Source organism: Juglans regia, chromosome 10 (genome assembly GCF_001411555.2).
Source record: "Juglans regia cultivar Chandler chromosome 10, Walnut 2.0, whole genome shotgun sequence".
Taxonomy (NCBI): domain Eukaryota; kingdom Viridiplantae; phylum Streptophyta; class Magnoliopsida; order Fagales; family Juglandaceae; genus Juglans; species Juglans regia.
The window spans coordinates 3,212,858-3,226,190 of record NC_049910.1 but is presented as its reverse complement, the minus strand read 5'-3'; the positions used below and the strand labels follow the sequence as shown (position 1 = coordinate 3,226,190).

Here is a 13,333-nt window from a genome sequence, read left to right as displayed (position 1 = left end):
ATTTTAGGAAGCACAATAGACTTTTTCTTTTGTATTTATTTAAGAAGCTATTTCATTTAATTTCAATTTTCAATTTGGATTAGTCATTCACTTTTTATATAATAAAAAAATATTATTAAATTAATAATTTTTTATTTAATTTATTTGTATTTGTTTGGAGTGATAAATTAATATTTTCATATTTGTTTAGAGAGAAATTAATATTTTAATATTTAGTAAATCAATTGTAATTCTTCATCTTTGACCAATCACTGTAATAGAAATTTATCTTATTTTAAATTATTTTTGAGATCAATTATATAAATTTTAACTAATTTTTTTATTTGACCAAACTTGGATGGTCTTGGTTAAGGCTTTGCTTTTGGAGAAGAATTAAAGAATTAAAGCTTGAGGGGGAGGGGTAGAAGAGAAGGAAGAGTACACGAGGGCTTGACAGATGGAATGAGAATGGAAGACGTAAGCAGTTCTTGGGGATTTGTTCGATGGGGACTGAGGACTTCTGCTATTAATTATTTGATCGATTGGATCCCGAACTTCACATTTTGACGTTGTGAACTCGTGGATTTTCACTTGAGTCTGTAAATTTGTAATTAGGATTATCGAAACATAATGCATAACAAGGAACATCTTAATGCCTAAAGACGGTTTTTTTTTTTTTTTTCCTTTTTTTTGAACATTTTTGAAAAGGAAAATTCTATTCCTTTAAATTGTCAGGTTAGCACAGAGGAAACAAGGTGGTAAATTAACAATAGAAACATAACAAAATGAAGGCGGTGGGCAATCACCATCCTGATTTCCATCTCAACCAACAAGCCCATTCCACTTTCATACATGCTCTGAAAACTTCTGTAAGCAATGCTTCTAAATTCAACCAATTACGCATTTAAAAAAAAAACACACTCGATTCCAACAGGAATTCGCCAAAAGCACAAACGCCAGTGCCATCATCAATCATCAGTTAGTAAAGTTGGGAAGGGTGGCGTGGGGCTCGCAGGCCTTGGCCGGAGCGATTGGCTCGACGCCGAGGTTGGGCTCGATGGGCTTGACAATAAGCTCCTGGGGAAGGTCCTTGATGCCCTTGAGGTAAAACGTGTAGAAGAGTTTAAAGGGGAATACAATCTGGTGAAGCTTCACCTGGCCATACGCCCCCTCGAACACCCCCGATCCGCCTGTCACCGCCAGGTACGTATCCTCGTACGTCAAATACGCTCCCTGCACCGATATGTGACCGTAGTCCCCGAAGTAAAAGCTGTATATCGCCTCGTACCGGTCGCCTTTCTTTTCCGGCTTGTTTTCTATCAAAATGCATAGTCCCGCTGTGATCCCCGCTCGTTTTTGCAGGTCTCCAGTATATAACTACAACAGTTTTTTTAAGAATGGAAACACAAAAAAAAGTAAGTATTTAAGATATCATCAGGTCTTATATATGTAAAGAAAAAAGTAAAAAGTCATTTGCGCAAAAAATAAATCAGATTAAGAGTATTTTTATCTGTCATCGGAGGAATATTGACTTAAAACTCTGCATAATCCACTTCTACGGTTCTACAAGGAAAGAGCATCCCGGAAAAGGAAGAAAAGGCATAAGATTTATTTATTTTTTTCTTGGATGGATTAAACAGACATGCAGTTGATCAACAACTAGTATTTTCGGTCAAAGATATAAACTTTTTATTTTTTTTAATCAGGAGACAGACTAGAGTCTCGGAAAATTACCTTGTTACTGAAAGGGACTAGATCGCCGAGGGCATTGACCGATTTCTGGCTCAATCGTAGGTAGGCAGGGCTTCCACGATCACGCTCGTTGAACTCGTAAACGTGAAGTTCCTGGACTTTGGCTGCAAAGGAGAGACAGAAAACCAAAAGGATCAGACAGGATCCAACGAAAAACTCTGATTTTGTAGCACAAAAATTTCCGGGCAAGTGAGAAAAAATTACCGGGTCTAGAAGGCTCGGATGGGTCGATCTGGCTTTTGCAAGTGAATGATCTTCTGGATGGCGAGAATTTGGGGTTTTGTGTAGTGGATGATCGGAGTTTCAGGCTGTCGGTGAGAGATGGGTTTGAGAGCTTGATGGGTATGAGTGTGTTGGTGGGCAAAGAGGTGTACTTTGATCTTGGGTTGGCTAGTTTGGCCGAGGAAGAGATGATTCTCAAAGCTGAGCTTGTGCAAGCCATCGGTGAGGGAGTGTACACGAGACTTCCTTTGCTTTTGTTGGAGTTCTTGGGAAGTGTTTGGTCGGCTAGAAACTTAAGGAAACTGATGAGTTAAGACTGTTGGAGAATAGCTGTTTATATTTCACCAAAAGGTCAGGCTGCTACGGCTAGAGAGGCTTTTAATCATGTGTTTATATGTTTGGTGTACGGATGGACGGTGCAACCGCGTATAAGAGCATTTTTATTGATTTGGTTAAATTTATCTTTAAAATTTAAACAATGTTATTTTTTTTTATATTTATCTATTCTATTTAAATTCAACTTCAACATTAAATTATTCATTCACTTTTTATATAATAATAAAATATTATTAATTTAATAATTTTTTTATTTAATTTTTTTTATCACATTTTATATCTCTACTAATTAAATGATAATAATAATTATATTCTAATTAAATTAATATTAAAAAAATCATATTTTTAAAAGTCATTTAATGTTAATAAAAAAAATATTTAATTAAACTCATTTAAAATTTTATCTAAATTTTTTAATTACAAACTAAATAGTATTTTTACTTAGAGTGAGAAATTAATATTTTAATATTTGTTTGGAGTGAAAAATTAATATTTTAATATTTGGTGAATCAATTATAGTTCTTCATATTTAGCCAATCACTGTAGTAAAAATTTTAATTATTTTAGATTTGTCCAATTCAATGTGGGATATTTTTGACATCAATTATACAAATTTTAGCCAATCTTCTCATTTGGCCAAGCCAATGAAGATACTCCAAGTTGACACCTCTATTTAATTACAGATATTTTTTTTATTTAATAATTAAGAAACTAATTTTAATTATATTAATTTTTTTTTTTAAATATATTTAAATATGACATAATAGCCGCACCCTTCGAATAATTTGCAGTCAAAATGAGACAAAATAGTAGCCGCACCTTTCAAATAATGTTATATATCATATTTTTATTATATTTTAATTATATTAAATAATATGTAATATATTTTTATTATTAAATAATAAATAATTATTTAATAATAATAAATATATTATATCATATTTAATAAGATAAAAATAAAATTATAATATAATATATAAAATTTTTCATGAATACCAGAGTCCAGAGTGGTGGCTGATGAGGCGAGTCAACGGAGGCATTTATGTTCACAAAGGATTTAAAATTAGAAAGTTCCACAGATTCTATTTCTATTATTCGCCTGTTTAATATTTGGACGGAAAATGTTCGGAAAATATTTCTCTGTATACGATTACTATTATTGATAGTAATTATTATTTATTTTTACAGATAAAATGAGATAAATTAAGATTAAAATTAAAAATTAAATAAAATATTATTATAAAATATTTTTTAATATTATTTTTATTTTAAAATTTAAAAAAATTAAATTATTTATTTTATTTTATATTAAAATTTAAAAAAATTATAATAATTAGATGAGATGAGATATATTTTGAAAATAAATAAAGTTAAAAAGTGACTTTAAATATATAAATGGACATAATTTAATATAATATTTTAAATTATAAAATTATTTTTATTATAAAATAAATTTAACTAAAATGATATAAATTTAATTTCATTAAAATTTTCTATTTTAGCATTTTACTAATAAAAAATCACTAGACTTTCTCTCTCTTAAAAAATAATGAATTAAGCACGTGATGCTTGAAGCATATAGCATCAAAGATGACTTGTAAAAGTGAACCCAAACGCAGAGCGCACAAACAAGTTGAACAGTTTTTTAATTCCACTCGAGCTGTATTCGGAATTTCAGACACGTGGCTATTCTTTCTACCTTCTCTTCTCTGTTGTGATGGGGAGATGATGGCACACGTGGATTTCGGGGGCCGTAAGAATGGACGGTGTGCTAACTGCCAAGAGGATGGATCATACTCATAGAAAGGTGTGGGAAATAGCTAAAGTATCAGATATAGATATCGATTTGCAGATATAAATAAAAAATAAAAAAATCCCTTTGTTCTTCATTTTTTCGACGAATTTTCCTGGTATAATATTACTCGGAAGTCGGACCAGCAGTACCACCGACCGTTCAATCAACATTCATTTTTATTTGAAAAATGCTATGCATCAGTCTCATATCGATACACACTTCACTTCATTTTTTTTTTTTTTTACACTCAATAGGTTGAGTGTGTGCCGGTGTGGGACAGATGTAAATATTTTTCCTTTTTATTTATCAAACGCGGTGTGTTAGATGCCTAAAATGGCATAACAAGTAGCTATACAATGGAGATTATAACTTAAAAAATTATGTTCTTACATTTCATACACTACACATCAATTTTTTTTATATTTTTTCTCTTATTAAATATGTAGTATATAAATAATGAGTAGAATAATTCAATTATTTTATGAAGAATAAAACTAAAAAAAACATTTTAAAAAAAATAAAAAAATTATGATATATGATGTATAGTGTGTGAGATTTATGAATAATAATACTCTTATAATTTGTTTTCTTGTAAAACACTTGTTGGAGCTCCTTTTGTGAGATTGAACTTTGAAGAAGTTGTATGAAAAGTCTGGTCAAAAGTTTTTAAATTTGTCTGTTCTCCCCTTTTATCTTTTGTCCTCTTATATATGTCACATCATCTTTTATTTATGTCTATTCATTCCCTCTAACTTTTTTTTCTCTTAGAGCATTTTCATTGACTTGGCCGAATAAGGAGATTAACTAAAATTTAGATAATTTGTATCAAAAAGACTCTACATTAGATTAGCCATCTCCAAAATAATTTAAATTTCTGCTACAATGATTAGCTAAATATAGAGAACTACAATTGGTTTATCAAATATTAAAATAATAAATTTTCACTCCAATTAAGTTTAATCTCAATTTTTTTTATTAGCATTAAATGAAATTTGAAAATATGATTTTTTTAATATTAATTTAATTAGAATATAATTATTATTAATATTAAATTGATATAATTATAAAATGTGATACAAATAAATTAAATAAAAATAATTATTAATTTAATAATATTTTATTATTATATAGAGAGTGAATGGCTAATCCAATGTGGAGATTAAATTTAAATGGAATAGGCAAATATAAAAAAGTATGATATTGGCTAAATTTTGAAGATGGATTTGACTAATCTAATGAGAATGCTCTTAATAAGAGCATTGTCAATAGACTAGCCAAATATCAATGCAAATCTAAACTTTAGCTAGATGTGAGAAAAAGCTTTCACATTGGACTAGCTAAAAGTTCAAAACTTAAGACTTGAACTACAGTAAATTTTAAGTCCTCTCCAAACATGGCTAGCTACTATTCACAATGGAAATTAATATTTTATTATTTCATCACTTCCCTCTCTCTTTGAATGGTAAAACATGCATGGCATGCACATTATTTATTCTACTGATTGCAAATATTGGTAGAGTAGATACATTATTTTTACAAAGCATGAAGATCTAAGAAATATATGAATTGTATTTGTAAAAAAAAAAAAAATTAAAAAAAATAATATTATATTATTATTTTAACTTTAAGATAGCTAGTCCAATGTAGACTCATTTAATCAAAAATTAATATTATGGCCAAAAATTAAGATTCTAGCTAAATTTTAGACTTGCCAATGGTTAGGCTATTGCCAATTAAGACCTCCTTTCTTGTGCTGGGCTTAAAAAATACTAGGGGCCATAGAATATTTTATCCCTTGCAAAATGAATTAAGGCACTAGAAAAAACATATATAATATTAAATATAATATTAAAATATATAAATCTTGTACACTCCTTTAAAAAAAATCTTACTACTAAACAATAAGTTTTTCATATAAATAACAAAATTTTCTACATTTTAAAGAAAATAAGCAACTTAAAACTATACAAATTTTTATTTATTTTTTATTCTCAAAAGAAAAATTTATCATAAGCTTTTGAATTTCTTTAGGTGTTTGTGCAGAAATTCTTCTATTTCAGAACGTTAACGGGCCGTTAAAAGAAACAAACAACCTCATGGGCCGTAGAGTCGTTTTACCCTATGGGCCACACATCTTATTTATGAGCATGATAGAAGAGAAAGGCCCATGCTTAGTGGACCTTCGAAATACTAGTACCGACACTCTCTCCGGGTCAACATGTTTTAAACGTCGTCGTTAACCTGAGCATAGCATTGCTCCCATTGTTCTTAAGTTAATTGTATTAGCGTTCGTAGTGTGCAAAGCTTCTAGGCTTATAGCCTCTTGCGGGTTGATTTTGGCCTCAACTTATCAACTTAATGACTTAATTTGTCAACATTTCCAAAATTAATTTCTTTTTCTCCCCTAAACCGTTTTAAAGAAACAAACTTTTTCAGTTTCCAAACAGTTAGTTAACATGATATCAAAACTCCAAAAAATTTCTTCTAGTATGCTTTCCGTCTTAGGCCTCGTTAGAGCACTCTCATTGGATTAACTAAAAGTTAAATCTATTGAAAATTTAGCTATTAAATCATAAAATGTGATCACATTGGAATAACTAAATTTCAAATAATTAGAATTTAGCTATAGTCAGTTCTAAAATTATTTTTAAATTTGAAAGGAACTATTCATTCATCAAATACATTTTATATCAATTATTTATTTCTCTATTTTATATCAATTATTTATCTTTCCCTTTTAAATGAAAATTAGAAAAATATAATTAGAATATGATTACTAATTAATATATAATATCATGAATAGTAAAATATGATAAAATAAAATAAATTCATAATTAAAAAAATTAAAATATTTTTGAAATTATTAATTATTTATTACTATATAATGAATAAATAGATAATTTAATGTAAAAATTTGATGTGAATTGTCAAAGTTAAATTCATCTTATATTATTTTATTGTCATATAATAAAAAAATAGTTATTCCAATATAGAGATTTATGTGAATAAAATAGTTAAAAATTAAATTCATCTTATATTCATAAAAAAAATATATTTTAATTTTAACTAATTCAATAAGAATATTCAGTTATGTATAGGATGAGATAAAATATTATTATATTATAATTTTTGATCGATCCATAAGCATCAATAAAATATTTCTGTGGACTCAAAAAGAGCTTTCAGAGTGACTGGGGGATAGCAGAGACTAGAGATTAGGGGGGGGGCTCTACTGGTGGGGGTGGCGCTCTGCTATCCGTACACGTATCCCAAACTCAAGAGGGCGAGAGACAAAGCTCTCCAAAGGAGCCCCCACCCAGGAAACGGGGGATGGATGGATGGATGGTAAACAGATACTGCCACCAAATCCATTTTCATTAGCTTATTTTGGAATATTCAAGCTTCTTTCCTCCCGCTAATGTTTGGACCTTTCAATTCAACATCAAGTATTTCTCATTCTCTTTTGAATGCTAATAATGATAAGCTAACATTTTGTACTAAAAAAAATGAGGTATTTTAATATTCATGTGTTCTATAAGTAATCTGATTAATAAATAAAATGATCAAAGGCACAATCAGTATTTTACGCTCAAAGTCAATGCTATCAATTTCAAATAAAGTTGCATGATATAATAGTTAAGTATTGATACACATAATATATTTTACAATAATATTATAAGATAAAGATATTTTACAACATATTATTGTGAAATATATTTAAAAGAAAAAAGTCTTATTGTAAACGAGTTCGCACACCGATGCTGACACAAGATATTCATTTTTACGTTTGGATGTTCAACTGAATTGAGTTGAGATAATAAAATATTGTTAAAATATTATTTATTATTATTATTATTATTTTAAGATTTGAAAAAGTTGAATTGTTTATTATATTTGGTGTTGAAATTTAAAAAAATTATAATAATGAATTAATATGAATTGAAATAAATTTAGTAACCAAACGAATCATAAAACAATGCGAATTAAAGACATAAATATTTTCATGAGACAAATAACCTTTTATTTTTTTAAAATTTTTATTTTATTTTATTTTTTTTAATAAAAAAAATTATGTCAATATTAATATACAATTTAATACACCAAACTACTTATATCAAATGAAAAATATTGCGTATAATAGTTATACAAACAAAGCACCTCCGACAACCTCAAAGTGATCGGTCGGACCCATGTTTTTCTAATTTTAGATAGGAGACTCCATAGCCCAATTCTACAGGCATCTTTCTTAGCTACTTAAACACAAAGCACAAGCATGGTAATTTGGTAATAAGGGTCTAGCGGTCTAGAGCACAGTGATAATGTTCACTGTCCAGTCTTGTCCACCCCCCTCTGACTATGTCTACCCCCACACCGCCTTACACTTCCCTCCTCCCCCCAACTCTCTCTCTCTCTCCAAACCCACCTCTCTGTCACACCACCCCAGCCCGACACCCTTTCGTTTCTCTCACTACTCCGTGTACTCTCACTCCTGAATAACAGCGCCAAACAACGTACCTATCCCCACCCTCTCTAAACTCGCGTACGTACCCACACATCCATATCAGAATGCACCATGACCACACACCGACAAACAAATAACATAGTCCCTTCCGCACCAGCACGTTTCTTTCACGCGAAGGCACTAGCGTCTGACACCCACCATAGCGCGCCTGCATGATAACAACAACACGACTCCTAACACTAGCATTGCAACTATTTCTAGATGGATCCTTCCCCCTCCCCTCCCTCCCCCCAAGAAAAAACCCTTCCTGAAGGATTTATATAAATAATGCGCACCAGTAAGTAGAAGCCCGCCTGTCTGTATATTTGGAAATAAAGAGAGCTCAAGAGTGGCTATTTGAGGTCACCCTCATTCTAACTATCCTTTTCTAACTCTAAAAAATCCCATCCCTTCACAATTCCATGCTCCATCCCTTGAATTCCAATCTTATATCTTCACTCGATCGTACAGACATGAGACATGGATAGTTACTCGCGTATATAATTAATAGATAGAAGCCCAATAAAGAGAGAGAGAGAGACGGATCACCAGTGATCCCGACCATCTCGAAAGCACAAATGGAGTTGAAATGAAGGAGCGTCAACGGTGGCAGCCAGAGGAAGACGCACTCCTCCGAGCCTACGTGAAGCAATATGGACCCAAAGAGTGGAACCTCGTCTCCCAGCGCATGGGGCAGACCCTCCACCGAGACCCCAAATCGTGCCTGGAGCGCTGGAAGAACTACCTGAAGCCTGGCCTCAAGAAGGGCTCCCTCACCCCAGAAGAGCAGTCTCTCGTCGTCGCTCTCCAGGCCAAGTACGGCAACAAGTGGAAGAAGATCGCTGCCGAGGTCCCCGGTCGCACTCCCAAGCGTCTCGGTAAGTGGTGGGAGGTCTTCAAGGAAAAGCAGCTTAAACAACAACAGCAGAACCAAAAGAAGATCCCCGTCAACGCCGCCGAATATTCCGATTGTACTGATGGGAGCATTCCGGTAGTGTCGTCCCAGGATAAGTCCGCTCAGGGTCCGTACGACCACATCTTGGAGACCTTTGCGGAGAAGTATGTGCTGCAGCCAAAGTTCTGTGCTTTCCAGTCCCTTAATAGCAATATGGCTCCTGTGATGCCGGGTATTTCGGTGCCTGACCCGAGCCCGGTTTTGTCCCTCGGTTCGGCGACCTCTTCTTCGACGACGTCGACGGTGCTTCCGTCTTGGATGAATATGAACCCTTCCTGTACGACGTCCTCTTCTACCACCTCGTCGACCCCGTCTCCTTCGGTCAGTCTCTCCCTTTCTCCTTCTGAAACTGTCATCGAGCCGGATTCAAATCCGACACGATTGTTTCCCGGTCAACAGATGCCTACGCTGATCCAGTACTGCAAGGAGCTGGAGGAGGGGAGGCAGAGCTGGGTACAGCACAAGAAAGAGGCGACATGGCGGCTGAGCAGGTTGGAGCAGCAGCTTGAGTCGGAAAAAGCAAGAAAGAGGAGAGAGAAAACGGAGGAGATTGAGGCAAAGATAAGATCCTTGAGAGAGGATGAGATGGTGTTTTTGTGTAGGATTGAGAGTGAGTACAAAGAGGAGCTTAATGCTTTGCACAGAGATGCTGAGTGCAAAGAGGCCAAGTTGGCGGAGTCGTGGTGCAGCAAGCATACGAAGCTGGCTAAGCTCGTGGAGCAGATTGGGTTGGTCAATAGCAGTAATAGTCACGGGTTCACAGCACTCCATTAATTCATATCCCCCATGGAACATTTTAGGTTGATATTGCATGGATTGCATTAATGATCTGTACCACCTCTTGCTCTGTCTAATTTACACGAGTTTTCGTGCTATTTTCTTGAATTTCCGTTTCAATCCTTGTTAATCTTTGTTTTTCAAGCTTCCTGCAATGTACTAGTCTAAGTTTGGGTGCATGTTTCTTGTGGCGCGATTGTACTAATTAAGTAATCAAATGATTTGCAAAGAAGAAGATGAAGAGAGCAATTAGACGAGGGGAAAGATGATGACTGAGACACAGCCTAAAGGTTGCTTTTATGGTTCTGTCGAGTCTGTTTCTACATTTTTGTTAGGGAATGTTAGAGGAACGTAGAATGATCAATGATGTGTTATTGTTAGCTGCCTTGGTTTTGGCTTTAGCCGGCCACGTACTGACAAATTTGGACGTACTTGGGGCGCTCTTTAGAAATCCCTCGCGACCATCTCCATTTCTCTATATACATGTATATGATTAATGATTCTGAATTGCTGCTAGTGTTTGATTGGTATCAAGCTGGTTGTTTGGAGGCAGGAAGATGGTGCCCCAAATGAAGATGGTGTGCCCATACGACTGAACCATCTTTTGTCTGTGATCGATAGTTGAAGGTTCTCTGAGACGATACAGATGGCTATGATATGGCGCTGTGCCATGCGACGTCCTTTGTGACAGGGACTGTTCAATGGGACTTTTTTTCTTTTTTTTTTTTTGGGTCTTTGGGTCATAGGATGTGTGGTTTTGTCTAAACTTACCGACGCGCAACTACACACTTTGTAACCGCACTCGCTTCTTCTTTCTTGCTCGGATATTACTGCACACGTTCCTTTTCTTTCTTCTTGTTAAAATAAACAAGTTATTATTATATTTTTTTACTAATGATATGCACAGTTATAAAATATTCAAGCATCATTTAAAAAAAAAAGAGAGAGATTTATTAGTAAAAAATTATTATTTTTTTAATGTGAATCGTATTTATTTATTTTTTTAAAATAGTTCTATTGTATTTGTTATTTTTTAAATAATTATATTATATTTGTGTACTATCATTTTTATTTTTTTTAATGATTAGGGATACAGGTAAGACGTATGGCCCGAATTGTTACTTTACCCAACAACAAAGGGTCCGAATAGTTCTGCATGGGTTTTTTTAAAAGGCTAAAGTGGGCCGAAGATATTGGACCGACACAAAATCTCTCCTTGCTGGACTCAAGGATTTGATTCACCTCGACTCCAGCCCTGACAGACCAAACATAAATTAGAAGAGAAGTACTTTTATGTCTGTGGTGCTGGTTCTTTCTTTTGCCTTTTGTTTCCCATTTTAACGTTGTTTGTAGTGCCATTTTTTGGGTCTTACTCCCATATGACATTTGCCAAATTGCAAGTAGAGAAGTCATATTTCTTGTTTTGTCCAGAAATCGGGCTATCTTGTTTTGTCCAGAAATCGGGTTTAGCCGTAGTTTAGCATGATGAAGTATAATGCAAGAAAGCGAGAGAGATAAATATAGATTTTTTTTTTTTTTTTCATTCCAACAAGTTCGCACTCCCTCAACCTCCTCGTACTACAACACATGATTTGCAGGTGCTTCCAAAATATTGACACCGAATAACCTGATAAGTCTTGTAGCTTCAACAGATTTTGATGAGTTTTCCTGATCAGACATTCCCACCAAACTCGATCCCTTTTGTGGCCTGCATCCTATGAATAACTTGTTCGCAGGTTCTCCGGATCGTTGAAAGCTAACTCTATCCCCAGCTTTCAGGTTCTTCTCCTTCACAAATCTGGTCCACCCTTTTGTCAAAACATAGCTTTGGCTACTGCTCCAGTAGCAATATCTAAACCTCCATACCTTTCTTGCATCATCTTCCAGATTCAACAGCACACCCTTTGCAGCACTTTCGATAGGCAATGGAAAATACTTCTCGGCATGCTGTTTTGGTATCACCATGCGGTTTAGTTTCCCCACATCACTTGGCGTCACCACCTTCTCAAAAAGGTGCTTCCTGGCTACATCAAATGGATCAGACCCGGGCGTGTCCTCGAATTCGCCATTACTTTTAGTTGTTTTTCTAGTGCCAGTGCATGCAGAAATGTTGTACCTAGTTTGCTCGAGTTCACATGCATAAGAATGTTTCCGGAGCATGTCCACAATTTCATCCTTGGAATGAGAATTCAGGAAATAAAGTTCGACGACATCTTTGTTCCCATCCAAGGAAAGCTTGAAATTGGTGATGGCATTGTTGCCACGGAACCTTAGTGCTGCAATATCATAGGCATGAGCGGCATGTTCCTCCTCGTCGAAAGTTCCCAACCACACGCGTTGATGTTTGTCGTATAGTTGTGCTCCCCATCTGCCGTTGGGCTGGGGAACTACTCCCTTGTATTTGGAAGATGGTAACTTTTTCGACTCTGCCTCAAAACGGCCAATACTTTCTGAGTTTGATACAGCTCTACTTACAAGCCCTTCCTGGCATGAAAGCTCCAAGGACTTTTTCATCGTTGCTGGTGATGAGATTGACAGTGAATCACTCGTGCCCTCATGACTTTAGGCGTATTGGTTTTGGGTTAATCGAAGATGATATTTGGGAATCAACGACTATGGTAGCTATTAGGTTTGTAATTGGTTTTGGGTTAACTAAGAGGATGGTGGAAATGAGACAGTTCATGGCTATGTAGTGTGTTGTTGCCTGTTGGCTTATGCATTCCTTTATAGTGTATGAAGCTGAACGCAGTTCACAAACGCTGATGGGATTCACACAAGTGGTTGACATCCCTTGTTTCTTGCCAAGTTCATCCCCCCTGAAAAACTGGATCAGCCTTATCCCTCCTGACCCACCCTCTCCCTTTTCCATTTATATATCCAAGACGAATAAGTGCAAGTGACCCTTTTTTGGAGCATTTTTTTTTTTCCTTCTCTTTTTGAGTAAATGCTTCAGCCATATCTCTGTACTTATCTGCTGCACTTAATGGGGTGAGTGCATGCGAGAGAAAGAGGATTC

At 34.4% G+C, this 13,333-nt stretch overlaps 3 protein-coding genes across 3 annotated transcripts; 1 reads left to right on the top strand and 2 right to left on the bottom strand.

Annotated features, from left to right (window-relative positions):
- Nucleotides 1-715: 715 nt before the first annotated feature.
- On the bottom strand, nt 716-2,316 carry LOC108987084 (allene oxide cyclase, chloroplastic-like). The gene is made up of 3 exons (XM_018959942.2): nt 1,936-2,316; nt 1,714-1,835; nt 716-1,356 (listed from the first exon to the last, which is right to left on the bottom strand). The coding sequence occupies exons 1-3, from the start codon at nt 2,171-2,173 to the stop codon at nt 955-957; spliced, it is 762 nt and encodes a 253-aa protein (XP_018815487.1). The 5' UTR covers nt 2,174-2,316; the 3' UTR covers nt 716-954.
- Nucleotides 2,317-8,858: 6,542 nt separating this feature from the next.
- LOC108987033 (protein rough sheath 2 homolog) lies at nt 8,859-10,593 on the top strand. Its single transcript, XM_018959872.2, has one exon. The coding sequence runs from the start codon at nt 9,175-9,177 to the stop codon at nt 10,312-10,314; it is 1,140 nt and encodes a 379-aa protein (XP_018815417.1). The 5' UTR covers nt 8,859-9,174; the 3' UTR covers nt 10,315-10,593.
- Nucleotides 10,594-11,782: 1,189 nt separating this feature from the next.
- LOC108987044 (AP2/ERF and B3 domain-containing transcription factor RAV1-like) lies at nt 11,783-13,067 on the bottom strand. Its single transcript, XM_018959884.2, has one exon. The coding sequence runs from the start codon at nt 12,829-12,831 to the stop codon at nt 11,896-11,898; it is 936 nt and encodes a 311-aa protein (XP_018815429.1). The 5' UTR covers nt 12,832-13,067; the 3' UTR covers nt 11,783-11,895.
- Nucleotides 13,068-13,333: the final 266 nt, after the last annotated feature.

Coding starts and splice junctions, on each gene's coding strand:
- LOC108987084 (XM_018959942.2), bottom strand. CDS start 2,173: ATGGCTTGCACAAGCTCAGCTTTGAGAATCATCTCTTCCTCGGCCAAA. Junction 1,836..1,935: donor ATCCGAGCCTTCTAGACCCG/GTAATTTTTTCT, acceptor TCTCCTTTGCAG/CCAAAGTCCAGGAACTTCAC. Junction 1,357..1,713: donor TAGTCCCTTTCAGTAACAAG/GTAATTTTCCGA, acceptor AAACTGTTGTAG/TTATATACTGGAGACCTGCA.
- LOC108987033 (XM_018959872.2), top strand. CDS start 9,175: ATGAAGGAGCGTCAACGGTGGCAGCCAGAGGAAGACGCACTCCTCCGA.
- LOC108987044 (XM_018959884.2), bottom strand. CDS start 12,831: ATGAAAAAGTCCTTGGAGCTTTCATGCCAGGAAGGGCTTGTAAGTAGA.